Source organism: Oncorhynchus mykiss, chromosome 17, assembly GCF_013265735.2.
Source record: "Oncorhynchus mykiss isolate Arlee chromosome 17, USDA_OmykA_1.1, whole genome shotgun sequence".
NCBI lineage: Eukaryota > Metazoa > Chordata > Actinopteri > Salmoniformes > Salmonidae > Oncorhynchus > Oncorhynchus mykiss.
Window position 1 is genome coordinate 1,324,945 of NC_048581.1, and position 18,406 is coordinate 1,343,350.

The following is an 18,406-nucleotide window of genomic DNA, read 5'->3' on the forward strand; positions in this document are numbered from 1 at the left end:
CTTCCAGAATACGTTTTCCATCGGTGGGGGAGTGACAAGATGGAGGCGCGGTGGCTTCAACACCGCGTCCCCTATATGTTAACTAGTGTATTTATATAACTCGTTGAACAGAACCACGCGGACGACTTTGTTTCTCTCTCTTTTTTAATGAGGTTTCCCTTAATCATTCGTCAGAAGTTGGATCAAAACATTTTTTTCCCCCCCCGTAAGCAGGATTTCAGTCACTCGTCTATTTATTCAAGTTGTGGCAACTCAACTAGTTGCGGTCAGTTCGTGAACTTGGATCGCGTCTTGCCGCTTTACTCTCGGTTCGGGGTTTCGGGAGAGAACTAGGATGTCGGCGGTGAAAGCGCTGCAACAGTGGTGTAAGATCCAGGTTCAGGGTTACAGAGATGTCACTATCACCAATATGACCACCTCTTTCAGGGACGGGATGGCTTTCTGCGCCCTCATTCACCGAAACAGACCCGACCTCATGTAAGTAGAGGGCAGTATCGATAGGACTACTTCGAGAGTTGCGAAATTCTATGAGGAAGTGAATAAACTCGAGAGAGTTTAACAAGGAATGAGTCTTGATTTTTGTCTTATGGTGACACAGCGTAACCTGTATTCACTGCAACAAAGTAGCCCTTGAATGCAACACGAAATAAATATTATGTTAATGTTGTCTGGAGGTAGTTCCCTGTAAGTATCAGTAGCCTAACAACTTGGAAATGAAAACCCTACAACTCTTGCCAACTCAACGTGGCAGTAAACATTTGTGCTTCCTTTCGATTTGTAAACTAATCCCCAAATTAAAAACGGAATTTGACACGATTTCTGAATACAACAATATCTGTATATCGGTGAAATCTCATCAGTGATAAAGCCTAGTCGTTTGTCAAATGTTTCCTTTTTTAAAGACACAGTAGATTACAGGTTTACAGTAAACAGTTGGGGACAGGGTAACCGTCCTAAACATAACGTTAACTATTTGAGATAATCAGTAGCCTGGGCCGTCTACTGTTTGAAGGCATCATTTCCACATGTTTCACTCCGGTGAACTCCGTCTAAAGACCCATATATATATATTTTTTTTTTTATAGAATCAGTGGAAAACTGGCGCGTGTCAGACTGACTCTGAGATGCATTTTGACATTTTAATAAAAGCAAAGTGAATCACTGGTCATAAGATGGAGTGACATCATTGACGCTGTCATTATGACGGCCAGGTTCTCAAGTGAAGACGTTGTTGAATGATTCTGCAAAGGAGTCTGAGCGAATGGAATGTTTGACATATTGTGACACCTCTCCACTGATTCTGCAAAGGAGTCTGAGCGAATGGAATGTTTGACATATTGTGACACCTCTCCACTGATTCTGCAAAGGAGTCTGAGCGAATGGAATGTTTGACATATTGTGACACCACTCCACTGATTCCGCTCCAGCCATTAACACGAGCGCGTTCTCCCCAATCAAGGTGCCACCAGCCTCCTGTGGACTAGATTGAGATCCAGGGAATAATGCCAGGTAGCTTGCGTCAGTGGGGTGTGAGATCCAGGGAATAATAGGAGGTAGCTTGCGTCAGTGGGGTGTGAGATCCAGGGAATAATAGGAGGTAGCTTGAGTCAGTGGGGTGTGAGATCCAGGGAATAATGCCAGGTAGCTTGAGTCAGTGGGGTGTGAGATCCAGGGAATAATGCCAGGTAGCTTGCGTCAGTGGGGTGTGTGATCCAGGGAATAATGCCAGGTAGCTTGCGTCAGTGGGGTGTGAGATCCAGGGAATAATGCCAGGTAGCTTGCATCAGTGGGGTGTGAGATCCAGGGAATAATGGCAGGTAGCTTGCGTCAGTGGGGTGTGAGATCCAGGAAATAATGCCAGGTAGCTTGTGTCAGTGGGGTGTGAGATCCAGGGAATAATGCCAGGTAGCTTGCGTCAGTGGGGTGTGAGATCCAGGGAATAATGGCAGGTAGCTTGCGTCAGTGGGGTGTGAGATCCAGGGAATAATGGCAGGTAGCTTGCGTCAGTGGGGTGTGAGATCCAGGGAATAATGCCAGGTAGCTTGCGTCAGTGGGGTGTGAGATCCAGGGAATAATAGGAGGTAGCTTGAGTCAGTGGGGTGTGAGATCCAGGGAATAATGCCAGGTAGCTTGCGTCAGTGGGGTGTGTGATCCAGGGAATAATGCCAGGTAGCTTGCGTCAGTGGGGTGTGAGATCCAGGGAATAATGCCAGGTAGCTTGCGTCAGTGGGGTGTGAGATCCAGGAAATAATGCCAGGTAGCTTGCGTCAGTGGGGTGTGAGATCCAGGAAATAATGCCAGGTAGCTTGCGTCAGTGGGGTGTGAGATCCAGGGAATAATGCCAGGTAGCTTGCGTCAGTGGGGTGTGAGATCCAGGGAATAATGCCAGGTAGCTTGCGTCAGTGGGGTGTGAGATCCAGGGAATAATGCCAGGTAGCTTGAGTCAGTGGGGTGTGAGATCCAGGGAATAATGCCAGGTGTCAGTGGTGTCATTGATGTGACATGTCATCAACCTAATCTGTGCTTCTTCTCCTCAGTGACTTTGATTCCCTGATGAAGGAGAATGTCTATGACAACAACCACCTGGTAAGTTACTGATGAACACACACAGACGTGTGATAGCGGGATGAATAGGCTGTGGCTCGGGTGGTTGATGTCCTTGAGGATCTTTTTGGCCTTCCTGTGACATCGGGTGCTGTAGGTGTCCTGAAGGGCAGGTAGTGTGGCCCCCTGGTGAGCCCTGCGGGTGGTGCAGTTGCCGTACCAGGTGATGATTCAGCCTGACAGGAGGCTCTCAATTGTGCATCTGTAAAAGTTTGAGGGTTTCAGGTGCCAAGCCAAATTTCTTCAGCCATAGACTACTATAGATTATACAGTCAGCTAAGTCTCACTACTCCTCACCATAGACTGCTATAGATTATACAACCAGCTGAGTCTCACTACTCCACACCATAGACTTCTATAGATAATACAACCAGCTGAGTCTCACCATAGACAATACAGCCAGCTAAATCTCACTACTCCTCACCATAGACTGCTATAGATTATACAACCAGCTGAGTCTCACTACTCCACACCATAGACTTCTATAGATAATACAACCAGCTGAGTCTCACCATAGACAATACAGCCAGCTAAATCTCCCTACTCCTCACCATAGACTGCTATAGATTATACAGCCAACTGACTGTCACTCCAGACCATAAACTCCAGCAAACTGAACACCATTTTAGCACCAATTCATTACGTAGAGTGATATATCTAGGCTTAATTAACACTCTAGCACTATACTTCTGACATAGAACTACAGTAACATTCTAGCCTCTGGATTATTCTGATATAGAACTACAGTAACATTCTATCCTCTGGATTATTCTCATATAGAACTACAGTAACATTCTAGCCTCTGAATTATTCTGATATAGAACTACAGTAACATTCTAGCCTCTGGATTATTCTGATATAGAACTACAGTAACATTCTAGCCTCTGAATTATTCTGATATAGAACTACAGTAACATTCTAGCCTCTGGATTATTCTGATATAGAACTACAGTAACATTCTAGCCTCTGAATTATTCTGATATAGAACTACAGTAACATTCTAGCCTCTGAATTATTCTGATATAGAACTACAGTAACATTCTAGCCTCTGAATTATTCTGATATGTTATTGTAGTTCTATTCTAGCATCTGGATTATTCTGATATAGAACTACAGTAACATTCTAGCCTCTGGATTATTCTGATATAGAACTACAGTAACATTCTAGCCTCTGAATTATTCTGATATAGAACGACAGTAACATTCTAGCCTCTGAATTATTCTGATATAGAACTACAGTAACATTCTATCCTCTGGATTATTCTGATATAGAACTACAGTAACATTCTAGCCTCTGGATTATTCTGATATAGAACTACAGTAACATTCTAGCCTCTGGAATATTCTGATATAGAACTACAGTAACATTCTAGTCTCTGGATTATTCTGATATAGAACTACAGTAACATTCTAGCCTCTGGACTATTCTGATAGAACTACAGTAACATTCTAGCCTCTGAATTATTCTGATATAGAACTACAGTAACAGTCTAGCATCTGGATTATTCTGATATAGAACTACAGTAACATTCTAGCCTCTGGATTATTCTGATATAGAACTACAGTACCATTCTAGCCTCTGGATTATTCTGATATAGAACTACAGTAACATTCTATCCTCTGGATTATTCTGATATAGAACTACAGTAACATTCTATCCTCTTGATTATTTTGATATAGAACTACAGTAACATTCTAGCCTCTGGATTATTCTGATATAGAACTACAGTAACATTCTAGCCTCTGGAGTATTCTGATAGAACTACAGTAACATTCTAGCCTCTGAATTATTCTGATATAGAACTACAGTAACAGTCTAGCATCTGGATTATTCTGATATAGAACTACAGTAACATTCTAGCATCTGGATTATTCTGATATAGAACTACAGTAACATTCTAGCCTCTGGATTATTCTGATATAGAACTACAGTAACATTCTAGCCTCTGAATTATTCTGATATAGAACTACAGTAACATTCTAGCCTCTGAATTATTCTGATATAGAACTACAGTAACATTCTAGCCTCTGAATTATTCTGATATGTTATTGTAGTTCTATTCTAGCATCTGGATTATTCTGATATAGAACTACAGTAACATTCTAGCCTCTGGATTATTCTGATATAGAACTACAGTAACATTCTAGCCTCTGAATTATTCTGATATAGAACGACAGTAACATTCTAGCCTCTGAATTATTCTGATATAGAACTACAGTAACATTCTATCCTCTGGATTATTCTGATATAGAACAACAGTAACATTCTAGCCTCTGGATTATTCTGATATAGAACTACAGTAACATTCTAGCCTCTGGAATATTCTGATATAGAACTACAGTAACATTCTAGTCTCTGGATTATTCTGATAGAGAACTACAGTAACATTCTAGCCTCTGGATTATTCTGATATGTTACTGTAGTTCTATTCTAGCATCTGGATTATTCTGATATGTTACTGTAGTTCTATTCTAGCATCTGGATTATTCTGATATAGAACTACAGTAACATTCTAGCCTCTGGATTATTCTGATATAGAACTACAGTACCATTCTAGCCTCTGGATTATTCTGATATAGAACTACAGTAACATTCTATCCTCTGGATTATTCTGATATAGAACTACAGTAACATTCTATCCTCTTGATTATTTTGATATAGAACTACAGTAACATTCTAGCCTCTGGATTATTCTGATATAGAACTACAGTAACATTCTAGCCTCTGGACTATTCTGATAGAACTACAGTAACATTCTAGCCTCTGAATTATTCTGATATAGAACTACAGTAACAGTCTAGCATCTGGATTATTCTGATATAGAACTACAGTAACATTCTAGCATCTGGATTATTCTGATATCGAACTACAGTAACATTCTAGCCTCTGGATTATTCTGATATAGAACTACAGTAACATTCTAGCCTCTGAATTATTCTGACATAGAACTACAGTAACATTCTAGCCTCTGAAAAATATTGTTATTTCGAACAACCAATGAGCAACTCTGCCGTAAACCAGCTGCGTATTGAACGTTGAGATCGCCAGAGACCAGCCTCTATGGCAATGACAAGGAGTGGCATGTTAACTAAAGAGACTGGGGCTCAGACTATCCACAGCTCTGTGTCATTGCAGGCCAGTTATTAATGATTGATGTAGTTGCCATAGTTACATATCATCTGAAAGCAAAACAGGGCCATATCAACAGTTGGACATTTGTGGGAATTTCTCTCGTTAGATTCCACACATAAACGTTCACTTTTGTATTGGAATGATGTTGTTCCTCCCTTTCCTCAGAGCAGGAAGAGGTTAGCCTGGAGGTTACCTCAGAGCAGGAAGAGGTTAGCCTGGAGGTTACCTCAGAGCAGGAAGAGGTTAGCCTGGAGGTTACCTCAGAGCAGGAAGAGGTTAGCCTGGAGGTTACCTCAGAGCAGGAAGAGGTTAGCCTGGAGGTTACCTCAGAGCAGGAAGAGGTTAGCCTGGAGGTTACCTCAGAGCAGGAAGAGGTTAGCCTGGAGGTTACCTCAGAGCAGGAAGAGGTTAGCCTGGAGGTTACCTCAGAGCAGGAAGAGGTTAGCCTGGAGGTTACCTCAGAGCAGGGAGAGGTTAGCCTGGAGGTTACCTCAGAGCAGGGAGAGGTTAGCCTGGAGGTTACCTCAGAGCAGGGAGAGGTTAGCCTGGAGGTTGCCTCAGAGCAGGGAGAGGTTAGCCTGGAGGTTACCTCAGAGCAGGGAGAGGTTAGCCTGGAGGTTACCTCGGAGCAGGGAGAGGTTAGCCTGGAGGTTACCTCGGAGCAGGGAGAGGTTAGCCTGGAGGTTACCTCGGAGCAGGGAGAGGTTAGCCTGGAGGTTACCTCAGAGCAGGGAGAGGTTAGCCTGGAGGTTACCTCAGGACAGGGAGAGGTTAGCCTGGTGGTTTCCTCAGGGCAGGGAGAGGTTAGCCTGGAGGTTTCCTCAGGACAGGGAGAGGTTAGCCTGGAGGTTTCCTCAGGACAGGGAGAGGTTAGCCTGGTGGTTTCCTCAGGACAGGGAGGGAGAAGGGAGAGGTTAGCCTGGAGGTTACCTCAGGGCATGGAGAGAGAAGGGAGAGGTTAGCCTGGAGGTTTCCTCAGGACAGGGAGAGAGAAGGGAGAGGTTAGCCTGGAGGTTTCCTCAGGACAGGGAGAGAGAAGGGAGAGGTTAGCCTGGAGGTTTCCTCAGGGCAGGGAGAGAGCAGGGAGAGGTTAACCTGGAGGTTTCCTCAGAGCAGGGAGAGATTAACCTGGAGGTTTCCTCAGGGCAGGGAGAGGTTAGCCTGGAGGTTTCCTCAGGACAGGTAGAGAGAAGGGAGAGGTTAACCTGGAGGTTTCCTCAGGGCAGGGAGAGGTTAACCTGGAGGTTTCCTCAGGGCAGGGAGAGGTTAACCTGGAGGTTTCCTCAGGGCAGGGAGAGGTTAACCTGGAGGTTTCCTCAGGGCAGGGAGAGGTTAACCTGGAGGTTTCCTCAGGGCAGGGATAGGTTAACCTGGAGGTTTCCTCAGGGCAGGGATAGGTTAACCTGGAGGTTTCCTCAGGGCAGGGAGAGGTTAACCTGGAGGTTTCCTCAGGGCAGGGAGAAGTTAACCTGGAGGTTTCCTCAGGGCAGGGAGAGAGAAGGGAGAGATTAACCTGGGGGTTTCCTCAGGACAGGGAGAGAGAAGGGAGAGGTTAGATTTGAGGTTTCCTCAGGACAGGGAGAGAGAAGGGAGAGGTTAGCCTGGAGGTTTCCTCAGGACAAGGAGAGAGAAGGGAGAGGTTAGCCTGGAGGTTTCCTCAGGACAGGGAGAGGTTAGCCAGGAGGTTTCCTCAGGGCAGGGAGAGAGAAGGGAGAGGTTAACCTGGAGGTTTCCTCAGGGCAGGGAGGGAGAGAGAAGGGAGAGGTTAACCTGGAGGTTTCCTCAGGACAGGGAGAGAGAAGGGAGAGGTTAACCTGGAGGTTTCAAGTGTGTGTGTTTGTGTCATGGCTGGCCTGCCTTCAGAAGTGAAAGTTGGATCCTAGTAATGTAAACAGCTTTTTTATAGCTGTGGTGATGAACTGATAACACTCAGCTGGCTTCAGACACAGACATGTTGTTTATCAAATCATGTTGTCACGGTGTACAGCTCAAATGGCACCCTATTCCCTAAATAGTGCACTAGTTTTCACCAGGTTCCGTAGGACTTGGGTCAAATGTAGTGGACTTCATAGGGTCCTACTTGGAATGCTGTTATGGAGGAGCTCTTCTGTCCTTCCTTCCTGCTTCCATGGAGACGGTGGTCCTGGAAATGGTGTGGATGAGGGGAGCATGTCCTGCTGCGCGCACACACACACACACACACACATTTCCAGGACCACCGTCTGTCTATACATACATACATACATACATACATACATGCATGCATACATACATACATACATACATACATACAGTGGGGCAAAAAAGTATTTAGTCAGCCACCAATTGTGCAAGTTCTCCCACTTAAAAAGATGAGAGGCCTGTAATTTTCATCGTAGGTACACTTCAACTATGTCAGACAAAATGAGAAAAAAAAATCCAGAAAATCACATTGTAGGATTTTTAATACATTTATTTGCAAATTATCATGGAAAATAAGTATTTGGTCACCTACAAACAAGCAAGATTTCTGGCTCCCACAGACCTGTAACTTCTTCTTTAAGAGGCTCCTCTGTCCTCCACTCGTTACCTGTATTAATGACACCTGTTTGAAGTTGTTATCAGAATAAAAGACACCTGTCCACAACCTCAAACAGTCACACTCCAAACTCCACTATGGCCAAGACCAAAGAGCTGTCAAAGGACACCAGAAACAAAATTGTAGACCTGCACCAGGCTGGGAAGACTGAATTTGCAATAGGTAAGCAGCTTGGTTTGAAGAAATCAACTGTGGGAGCAATTATTAGGAAATGGAAGATATACAAGACCACTGATAATCTCCCTCGATCTGGGGCTCCACGCAAGATCTCACCCTGTGGGGTCAAAATGATCACAAGAACGGTGAGCAAAAATCCCAGAACCACACGGGGGGACCTAGTGAATGACCTGCAGAGAGCTGGGACCAAAGTAACAAAGCCTACCATCAGTAACACACTACGCTGCCAGGGACTCAAATCCTGCAGTGCCAGATGTGTCCCCCTGCTTAAGCCAGTACATGTCCAGGCCCGTCTGATGTTTGCTAGAGAGCATTTGGATGATCCAGAAGAAGATTGGGAGAATGTCATATGGTCAGATGAAACCAAAATATAACTTTTTGGTAAAAACTCAACTCGTTGTGTTTGGAGGACAAAGAATCCTGAGTTGCATCCAAAGAACACCATACCTACTGTGAAGCATGGGGGTGGAAACATCATGCTTTGGGGCTGTTTTTCTGCAAAGGGACCAGGACAACTGATCCGTGTAAAGGAAAGAATGAATGGGGCCATGTATTGTGAGATTTTGAGAGAAAACCTCCTTCCATCAGCAAACGTGGCTGGGTCTTTCAGCATGACAATGATCCCAAACACACCGCCCGGGCAACGAAGGAGTGGCTTCGTAAGAAGCATTTCAAGGTCCTGGAGTGGTCTAGCCAGTCTCCAGATCTCAACCCCATAGAAAATCTTTGGAGGGAGTTGAAAGTCCTTGTTGCCCAGCAACAGCCCCAAAACATCACTGCTCTAGAGGAGATCTGCATGGAGGAATGGGCTAAAATACCAGCAACAGTGTGTGAAAACCTTGTGAAGACTTACAGAAAACGTTTGACCTCTGTCATTGCCAACAAAGGGTATATAACAAAGTATTCAGATAAACTTTTGTTATTGACCAAATACTTATTTTCCACCATAATTTGCAAATAAATTCATTAAAAATCCTACAATGTGATTTTCTGGATTTCTTTTTTCTCATTTTGTCTGTCATAGTTGAAGTGTACCTATGATGAAAATTACAGGCATCTCTCATCTTTTTAAGTGGGAGAACTTGCACAATTGGTGGCTGACTAAATACTTTTTTGCCCCACTGTATATACACACACACACACACACACACACACTTTGGCTGTTGAAACCCCCGGGCTTTCCATTCTTTCTCCCAGTCATGAAGAAAGCCAGGAACATTTCTGACAGGAAAGTGAGGAATCTAACAAGAGAAATTCCCAAGAACTCCAGACTGTTGATGGTCCTGCAATGGTTTCTCTTTCTGTCCTGAATCATTGCTGTGATCTATCCTGTCCTGCCTTTACATGTCTGTTTCTTTCTGTCCTGAATCATTGCTGGGATCTGTCCTGTTCTGTCTTGTCTGTTTTCTTTTCATACTTTTTGTTCTGGTCTAAATATGCAGTTTTAGAACCAGGCCAGCCAGCCAGCCAGACAGCCAGCCAGCCAGCCAGCCTGCCAGGCCAGCCAGCTAGGCCAGCTACTTCAGTTGCTCAGGCTGTATTCACACAGACAGTCCATTAAAACACTGAGACGTACATAGCAGCTACTGTAAACAAGGAGTTAACTCACATTCTGCCGAGCAAATTCAGAAATTAGAGGACAGGGATTTCTCAAACACAGAAATAGTAACAAAGACATCTCTCTTTCTCACACACAAAGTCACTTTACCAGCTATTCCAGTCATGTGTGGTGTGGGAGTATTGGAATGACAACAACGCTTTGTCTCTGAGTCTCTGCCTCTATAGACCAATGGGAGTGTTGGAATGAGAACAACACCTTGTCTCTGCCTCTATAGACCAATGGGAGTGTTGGAATGAGAACAACACCTTGTCTCTGCCTCTATAGACCAATGGGAGTGTTGGAATGAGAACAACACCTTGTCTCTGCCTCTATAGACCAATGGGAGTGTTAGAATGAGAACAACACCTTGTCTCTGCCTCTATAGACCAATGGGAGTGTTAGAATGAGAACCACACCTTGTCTCTGCCTCTATAGACCAATGGGAGTGTTAGAATGAGAACCACACCTTGTCTCTGAGTCTCTGCCTCTATAGACCAATGGCAGTGTTAGAATGAGACCAACACCTTGTCTCTGAGTCTCTGCCTCTACAGACCAGTCCCTAAGTCAGCAGATCTCCATATCTACAGTGTGTTGTAGCATGGTTCTGTCAATCTTGATAACAATATCGAAATCACATGCTTGGTAAACAACAGGTGTAGACTAACAGCTGATTGGTCCTTCCCAACAAGGCAGAGAGAAAGAACATAGACAAGTAGTACAACAGTAATCACACGTCAATAAACACACAATAAACACACTTCTATCTCTCTGTGTGTTCCAGCCTTCTATCTCTCTGTGTGTTCCAGCCTTCTATCTCTCTGTGTGCTCCAGCCTTCTATCTCTCTGTGTGCTCCAGCCTTCTATCTCTCTGTGTGCTCCAGCCTTCTATATATCTGTGTGCTCCAGCCTTCTATATATCTGTGTGTTCCAACCTTCTATCTCTCTGTGTGCTCCAGCCTTCTATCTGTGTGTTCGCAGGCGTTCCGGGTAGCGGAGGATGAGTTGGGGATCCCAGCTCTGTTAGATGCTGAGGACATGGTGGCCCTGAAGATACCAGACAGACTCAGTATTCTGACATATGTCTCACAATACTACAACTACTTCCATGGCAAATCACCTAGTGAGTAGTACACATACACACATACATATTGAGTAAACATGTGCAAGCCCACACGCTGCCCACACGCTGCCCACATGATACCCACACACTGCCCACACACTGCCCACACGCTCCCCACATTATACCCACACGCTGCCCACACGCTGCCCACACGCTGCCCACACGCTGCCCACACGCTCCCCACATTATACCCACACGCTGCCCACATGCTACTGACATGCTGCCCACATGATACTCACACACTGCCCACACGCTGCCCACATGATACCCACACACTGCCCACACGCTGCCCACATGATACCCACACACTGCCCACACACTGCCCACATGCTGCCCACATGCTACTGACATGCTGCCCACATGATGCCCACACGCTGCCCACACGCTGCCCACATGATACCCACACACTGCCCACACGCTGCCCACATGATACCCACACACTGCCCACATGCTACTGACATGCTGCCCACATGATACCCACATGCTGCCCACATCACCTGGCACAGCCAGAAGAGGACTGGCCACCCCTCATAGCCTGGTTCCTCTCTAGGTTTCTTCCTAGGTTTTGGCCTTTCTAGGGAGTTTTTCCTAGCCACCGTGCTTCTACACCTGCATTGCTTGCTGTTTGGGGTTTTAGGCTGGGTTTCTGTACAGCACTTTGAGATATCAGCTGATGTAAGAAGGGCTATATAAATACATTTGATTTGCCCACATGCTGCCCACGTGATACTCACATGCTGCCCACGTGATACTCGCATGCTGCCCACGTGATACTCGCATGCTGCCCACGTGATACTCACATGCTGCCCACGTGATACTCACATGCTGCCCACGTGATACTCACATGCTGCTCACATGATACTCACACGCTGCCCTCATGATACTCACATGCTGCCCTCATGATACTCACACGCTGCCCACATGATACTCACACGCTGCCCACATGATACTCACATGCTGCCCACACGATACTCACACGCTGCCCTCATGATACTCACACGCTGCCCTCATGATACTCACACGCTGCCCACATGATACTCACACGCTGCCCCCATGATACTCACACGCTGCCCCCATGACACTCACACGCTGCCCTCATGATACTCACACGCTGCCCCCATGATACTCACACGCTGCCCCCATGACACTCACACGCTGCCCTCATGATACTCACACGCTGCCCCCATGATACTCACACGCTGCCCCCATGATACTCACACGCTGCCCACATGATACTCACACGCTGCCCACATGATACTCACACGCTGCCCCCATGATACTCACACGCTGCCCTCATGATACTCACACGCTGCCCTCATGATACTCACACGCTGCCCTCATGATACTCACACGCTGCCCTCATGATACTCACACGCTGCCCCCATGATACTCACACGCTGCCCTCATGATACTCACATGCTGCCCCCATGATACTCACACGCTGCCCTCATGATACTCACACGCTGCCCTCATGATACTCACACGCTGCCCTCATGATACTCACACGCTGCCCTCATGATACTCACACGCTGCCCCCATGATACTCACACGCTGCCCCCATGATACTCACATGCTGCCCCCATGATACTCACACGCTGCCCACACGATATGGGCACACGCATACTGTGATGAACTTTGTGATCAAGTTGTGTGTGTGTGTGTGTGTGTGTAGTTGGCGGCATGGCGGGGATAAAGCGTCCAGCGGAGGCATCCACAGAAGAGGGGCCTTCTGGGAAAAAGAACCAAGCAGTTGTCTCCAAGGTCTTCCCTGCCTCTACCCCCTCTAAATCCGCTACTGAGAACCGTCCTCCCCCCTCCTCCTCACCCAAAGCCTCAACCAGACCAGACAGGGCAGCACAGGTAAGGATCTCCTTTAAATACTCTTGTCCAGGGTTGCCCAAACCCTGTTCCTGGAGAGCTATCCTCCTGTAGGTTTTAACTCTAACCGTGTTCCTGGAGAGATGCCCTCCTGTAGGGGTTCACTCCAACCCTGTTCCTGGAGAGATGCCCTCCTGTAGAGGTTTCACTCCAACCCTGTTCCTGGAGAGATGCCCTCCTGTAGGGGTTTCACTCCAACCCTGTTCCTGGAGAGATACCCTCATGTAGGGGTTCACTCCAACCCTGTTCCTGGAGAGATGCCCTCCTGTAGCGGGTCACTCCAACCCTGTTCCTGGAGAGATGCCCTCCTGTAGCGGGTCACTCCAACCCTGTTCCTGGAGAGATACCCTCATGTAGGGGTTTCACTCCAACCCTGTTCCTGGAGAGATACTGTCCTGTAGGTTTTAACTCCAACCCGGTTCCTGGAGAGATGCCCTCCTGTAAGGGTTCACTCCGGCCCCAGTTGTAACTAGCCTGATTCATCTTTATTAACAAGCCAATTATTATTACTAGTTGTTATTTTTTGACTTTTGGTATTTGATTCTTGATGGATATTGATGTTGCAGTGCATTGCTGTTGAAGAGTTATTAGCAAAGCAAGTATTTCACTGGACCTTGTGCACGTGACCAACGCACTTTGACCTTGTGCAGGTGACCAACGCACTTTGACCTTGTGCAGGTGACCAACGCACTTTGACCTTGTGCAGGTGACCAACGCACTTTGACCTTGTGCAGGTGACCAACGCACTTTGACCTTGTGCAGGTGACCAACGCACTTTGACCTTGTGCAGGTGACCAACACACTTTGAATTTATCCTGTGTCAGATCCTCCAGTGAGTGTCGTTGAGACTGGTGGCCTACAAACAGGTGCTTTGTCAAAGCCTTTGTCAGATCCTCCAGTGAGTGTCGTTGAGACTGGTGGCCTACGAACAGGTGCTTTGTCAGATCCTCCAGTGAGTGTCGTTGAGACTGGTGGCCTACGAACAGGTGCTTTGTCAAAGCCTGTGTCAGATCCTCCAGTGAGTGTCGTTGAGACTGGTGGCCTACGAACAGGTGCTTGGTCAAAGCCTGTGTCAGATCCTCCAGTGAGTGTCGTTGAGACTGGTGGCCTACGAACAGGTGCTTGGTCAAAGCCTGTGTCAGATCCTCCAGTGAGTGTCGTTGAGACTGGTGGCCTACGAACAGGTGCTTTGTCAAAGCCTGTGTCAGATCCTCCAGTGAGTGTCGTTGAGACTGGTGGCCTACGAACAGGTGCTTGGTCAAAGCCTGTGTCAGATCCTCCAGTGAGTGTCGTTGAGACTGGTGGCCTACGAACAGGTGCTTTGTCAAAGCCTGTGTCAGATCCTCCAGTGAGTGTCGTTGAGACTGGTGGCCTACGAACAGGTGCTTTGTCAGATCCTCCAGTGAGTGTCGTTGAGACTGGTGGCCTACGAACAGGTGCTTGGTCAAAGCCTGTGTCAGATCCTCCAATGAGTGTCGTTGAGACTGGTGGCCTACGAACAGGTGCTTGGTCAAAGCCTGTGTCGTTGAGACTGGTGGCCTACGAACAGGTGCTTTGTCAGATCCTCCAGTGAGTGTCGTTGAGACTGGTGGCCTACGAACAGGTGCTTGGTCAAAGCCTGTGTCAGATCCTCCAGTGAGTGTCGTTGAGACTGGTGGCCTACGAACAGGTGCTTGGTCAAAGCCTGTGTCAGATAATTAGCTCAATATAACGAGTTGAGGAATACAATAAGATTCTCCTCTTTTCTAGTGTAGGTTTGTGATTCAAAATGTTTTCGTTTTTGTTTCTGGCGATTTAGTAATAATAACATTAAAATAATAATCATTGTTTCACGGACCTACTGTAGTACCTCCAACAACCCCTAGGGGTCTGTGGACCCTACGTCAAATACTCCTGTTGTAACTAACAGAAGGTTAATCTGTCTGTCTGTCCGTCCCCAGAAGGATGTGTTGTCGGAGCGATCCAATAAGACGGGGACTCTGAGCAGTAAGTGTTCCGTGTGTAATAAACACGTTCATCTGGTCCAGAGACACCTAGTGGATGGGAGGCTGTATCACAGGAGCTGTGCCAGGTAAGACCTGACTGTTTAACCCTGTTAATGACTCCACCATGTTAATGACTCCACCATTTAACCCTGTTAATGACTCCACCATTTAACCCTGTTAATGACTCCACCATTTAACCCTGTTAATGACTCCACCCTGTTAATGACTCCACCCTGTTAATGACTCCACCATGTTAATGACTCCACCCTGTTAATGACTCCACCATTTAACCCTGTTAATGACTCCACCCTGTTAATGACTCCACCATGTTAATGACTCCACCATGTTAATGACTCCACCCTGTTAATGACTCCACCATTTGACCCTGTTAATGACTCCACCATTTGACCCTGTTAATGACTCCACCATTTGACCCTGTTAATGACTCCACCATTTGACCCTGTTAATGACTCCACCATTTAACCCTGTTAATGACTCCACCATGTTAATGACTCCACCATTTGACCCTGTTAATGACTCCACCATGTTAATGACTCCACCATTTGACCCTGTTAATGACTCCACCCTGTTAATGACTCCACCATTTAACCCTGTTAATGACTCCACCCTGTTAATGACTCCGCCCTGTTAATGACTCCGCCCTGTTAATGACTCCACCCTGTTAATGACTCCACCCTGTTAATGACTCCACCCTGTTAATGACTCCACCATTTGACCCTGTTAATGACTCCACCCTGTTAATGACTCCACCCTGTTAATGACTCCACCCTGTTAATGACTCCACCATGTTAATGACTCCACCATATTATACCAGTCTCCTATTGAAAGGGTTAACTGTATAGAGCTGTACCATGTTATTATACCAGTCTCCTATTGAAAGGGTTAACTGTATAGAGCTGTACCATGTTATTATACCAGTCACCTAGTGAAAGGGTTAACTGTGTAGAGCTGTACCATGTTATAATACCAGTCACCTAGTGAAAGGGTTAACTGTATAGAGCTGTACCATGTTAATATACCAGTCACCTAGTGAAAGGGTTAACTGTGTAGAGCTGTACCATGTTAATATACCAGTCACCTAGTGAAAGGGTTAACTGTGTAGAGCTGTACCATGTTATTATACCAGTCTCCTATTGAAAGGGTTAACTGTGTAGAGCTGTACCATGTTATTATACCAGTCTCCTATTGAAAGGGTTAACTGTGTAGAGCTGTACCATGTTAATATACCAGTCACCTAGTGAAAGGGTTAACTGTATAGAGCTGTACCATGTTAATATACCAGTCACCTAGTGAAAGGGTTAACTGTGTAGAGCTGTACCATGTTATTATACCAGTCACCTAGTGAAAGGGTTAACTGTGTAGAGCTGTACCATGTTATAATACCAGTCACCTAGTGAAAGGGTTAACTGTATAGAGCTGTACCATGTTAATATACCAGTCACCTAGTGAAAGGGTTAACTGTGTAGAGCTGTACCATGTTAATATACCAGTCACCTAGTGAAAGGGTTAACTGTGTAGAGCTGTACCATGTTATTATACCAGTCTCCTATTGAAAGGGTTAACTGTGTAGAGCTGTACCATGTTATTATACCAGTCTCCTATTGAAAGGGTTAACTGTATAGAGCTGTACCATGTTAACATACCAGTCTCCTATTGAAAGGGTTAACTGTATAGAGCTGTACCATGTTATTATACCAGTCACCTAGTGAAAGGGTTAACTGTATAGAGCTGTACCATGTTAATATACCAGTCTCCTAGTGAAAGGGTTAACTGTATAGAGCTGTACCGTGGTAGACAGCTGTACTTCACACTGCGTTCATTGCTGTAACATGTATCAGTCTATAGGTGGAGACAGATCTGGTTGGTTGACAGACGTGCAGACAGACACAATATTCTTAATGGTCTCCTGTGTTCTATGTCATGTCTGTTCCTGTGTTCTCCGTATATAGGTGTTCTATGTCATGTCTGTTCCTGTGTTCTCCATATATAGGTGTTCTATGTCATGTCTGTTCCTGTGTTCTCCATATATAGGTGTTCTATGTCATGTCTGTTGCTGTGTTCTCCATATATAGGTGTTCTATGTCATGTCTGTTGCTGTGTTCTCCATATATAGGTGTTCTATGTCATGTCTGTTCCTGTGTTCTATGTTATGTCTGTTCCTGTGTTCTATGTCATGTCTGTTCCTGTGTTCTATGTCATGTCTGTTCCTGTGCTCTCCATATATAGGAGTTCTATGTCATGTCTGTTCCTGTGTTCTATGTCATGTCTGTTCCTGTATTCTCCATATATAGGTGTTCTATGTCATGTCTGTTCCTGTGTTCTCCATATATAGGTGTTCTATGTCATGTCTGTTCCTGTGTTCTCCATAGATTGAACACCCATGTCATGTATGTTCCTGTGTTCTCCATATATAGGTGTTCTATATCATGTCTGTTCCTGTGTTCTCCAGGTGTAGTGAGTGTTCTACCACTCTACTGTCTGGTAACTGTAAACCTGGACCAACACCAGGCTCCTTCATCTGTACCTCCCACCACCACCCCCAGGGGGCGCTGCCAACACACCCCTCTCTCCGAGACCTGCCCAAAAACAACCCTACTACCCCTGCTGAATCCAAATACACTCCTCCCACTGTCAAGACCACCCCTCTCTCATACCTGCCCAAAAACAACCCTACTACCCCTTCTTCCTCCAAATACACCCCTCACCCTCCTCCCACTGTCCAGACCACCCCTCTCTCATACCTGCCCCAAAACACCCCTACTACCCCTTCTTCCTCCAAATACACCCCTCACCCTCCTCCCACTGTCCAGACCACCCCTCTCTCAGACCTCTCCAGGAATACCCCCGGAGCCAAATACACAGACCCCCCGAAATCCACCCCAGCTCCGACACCCACCAGTACCCCCTCCAAATGTGTCCCTAGCTGGCTGAGCTCCAAATCAGACGGATCCAAAAGCACCGCCCCCTCTGCCTCCTCCTGGCGGCCCAGCCCGAGGCTCTCCTCCCTGGGCATAGTGAGCCCCGCAGCCCCTGGACCCACCGCAGTCCCACGGAACATCAACACCACAACTACCCAGCAGGCCCGGCTCCAGTTCTTCCAATCTGGGAACACCACCACTGGGCAGGAGAACCAGGGCAAGACCCAGACTCCGGGACAGGCACCGAGTCTACCCACAAATAGAGTCCCGAACGCTGGCACACAGGGGACAGTAGTGGGGGTTGGCCAGGGTGTGAGTGTGGTAGTGAGTTTGGGTGGCAGTGGGGTAGGGGGTAAGGGAGAGGGTTGGGGTGGGGGTAAGGGAGAGGGTTG

At 46.4% G+C, this 18,406-nt stretch overlaps 1 protein-coding gene across 1 annotated transcript in view; it reads left to right on the forward strand.

Annotated features, from left to right (window-relative positions):
* Window positions 1-18,406, forward strand: part of LOC118940052 (MICAL-like protein 2) — an 18,478-nt gene continuing 72 nt past the window's right edge. The window contains exons 1-6 of the mRNA XM_036948266.1: window positions 1-477; window positions 2,538-2,586; window positions 11,071-11,212; window positions 12,885-13,072; window positions 15,031-15,161; window positions 17,546-18,390. Of these exons, the coding sequence (XP_036804161.1) occupies window positions 335-477; window positions 2,538-2,586; window positions 11,071-11,212; window positions 12,885-13,072; window positions 15,031-15,161; window positions 17,546-18,390 (1,498 nt within the window). The 5' untranslated portion in view covers window positions 1-334. The remainder of the gene's footprint in view (window positions 478-2,537; window positions 2,587-11,070; window positions 11,213-12,884; window positions 13,073-15,030; window positions 15,162-17,545; window positions 18,391-18,406) is intronic.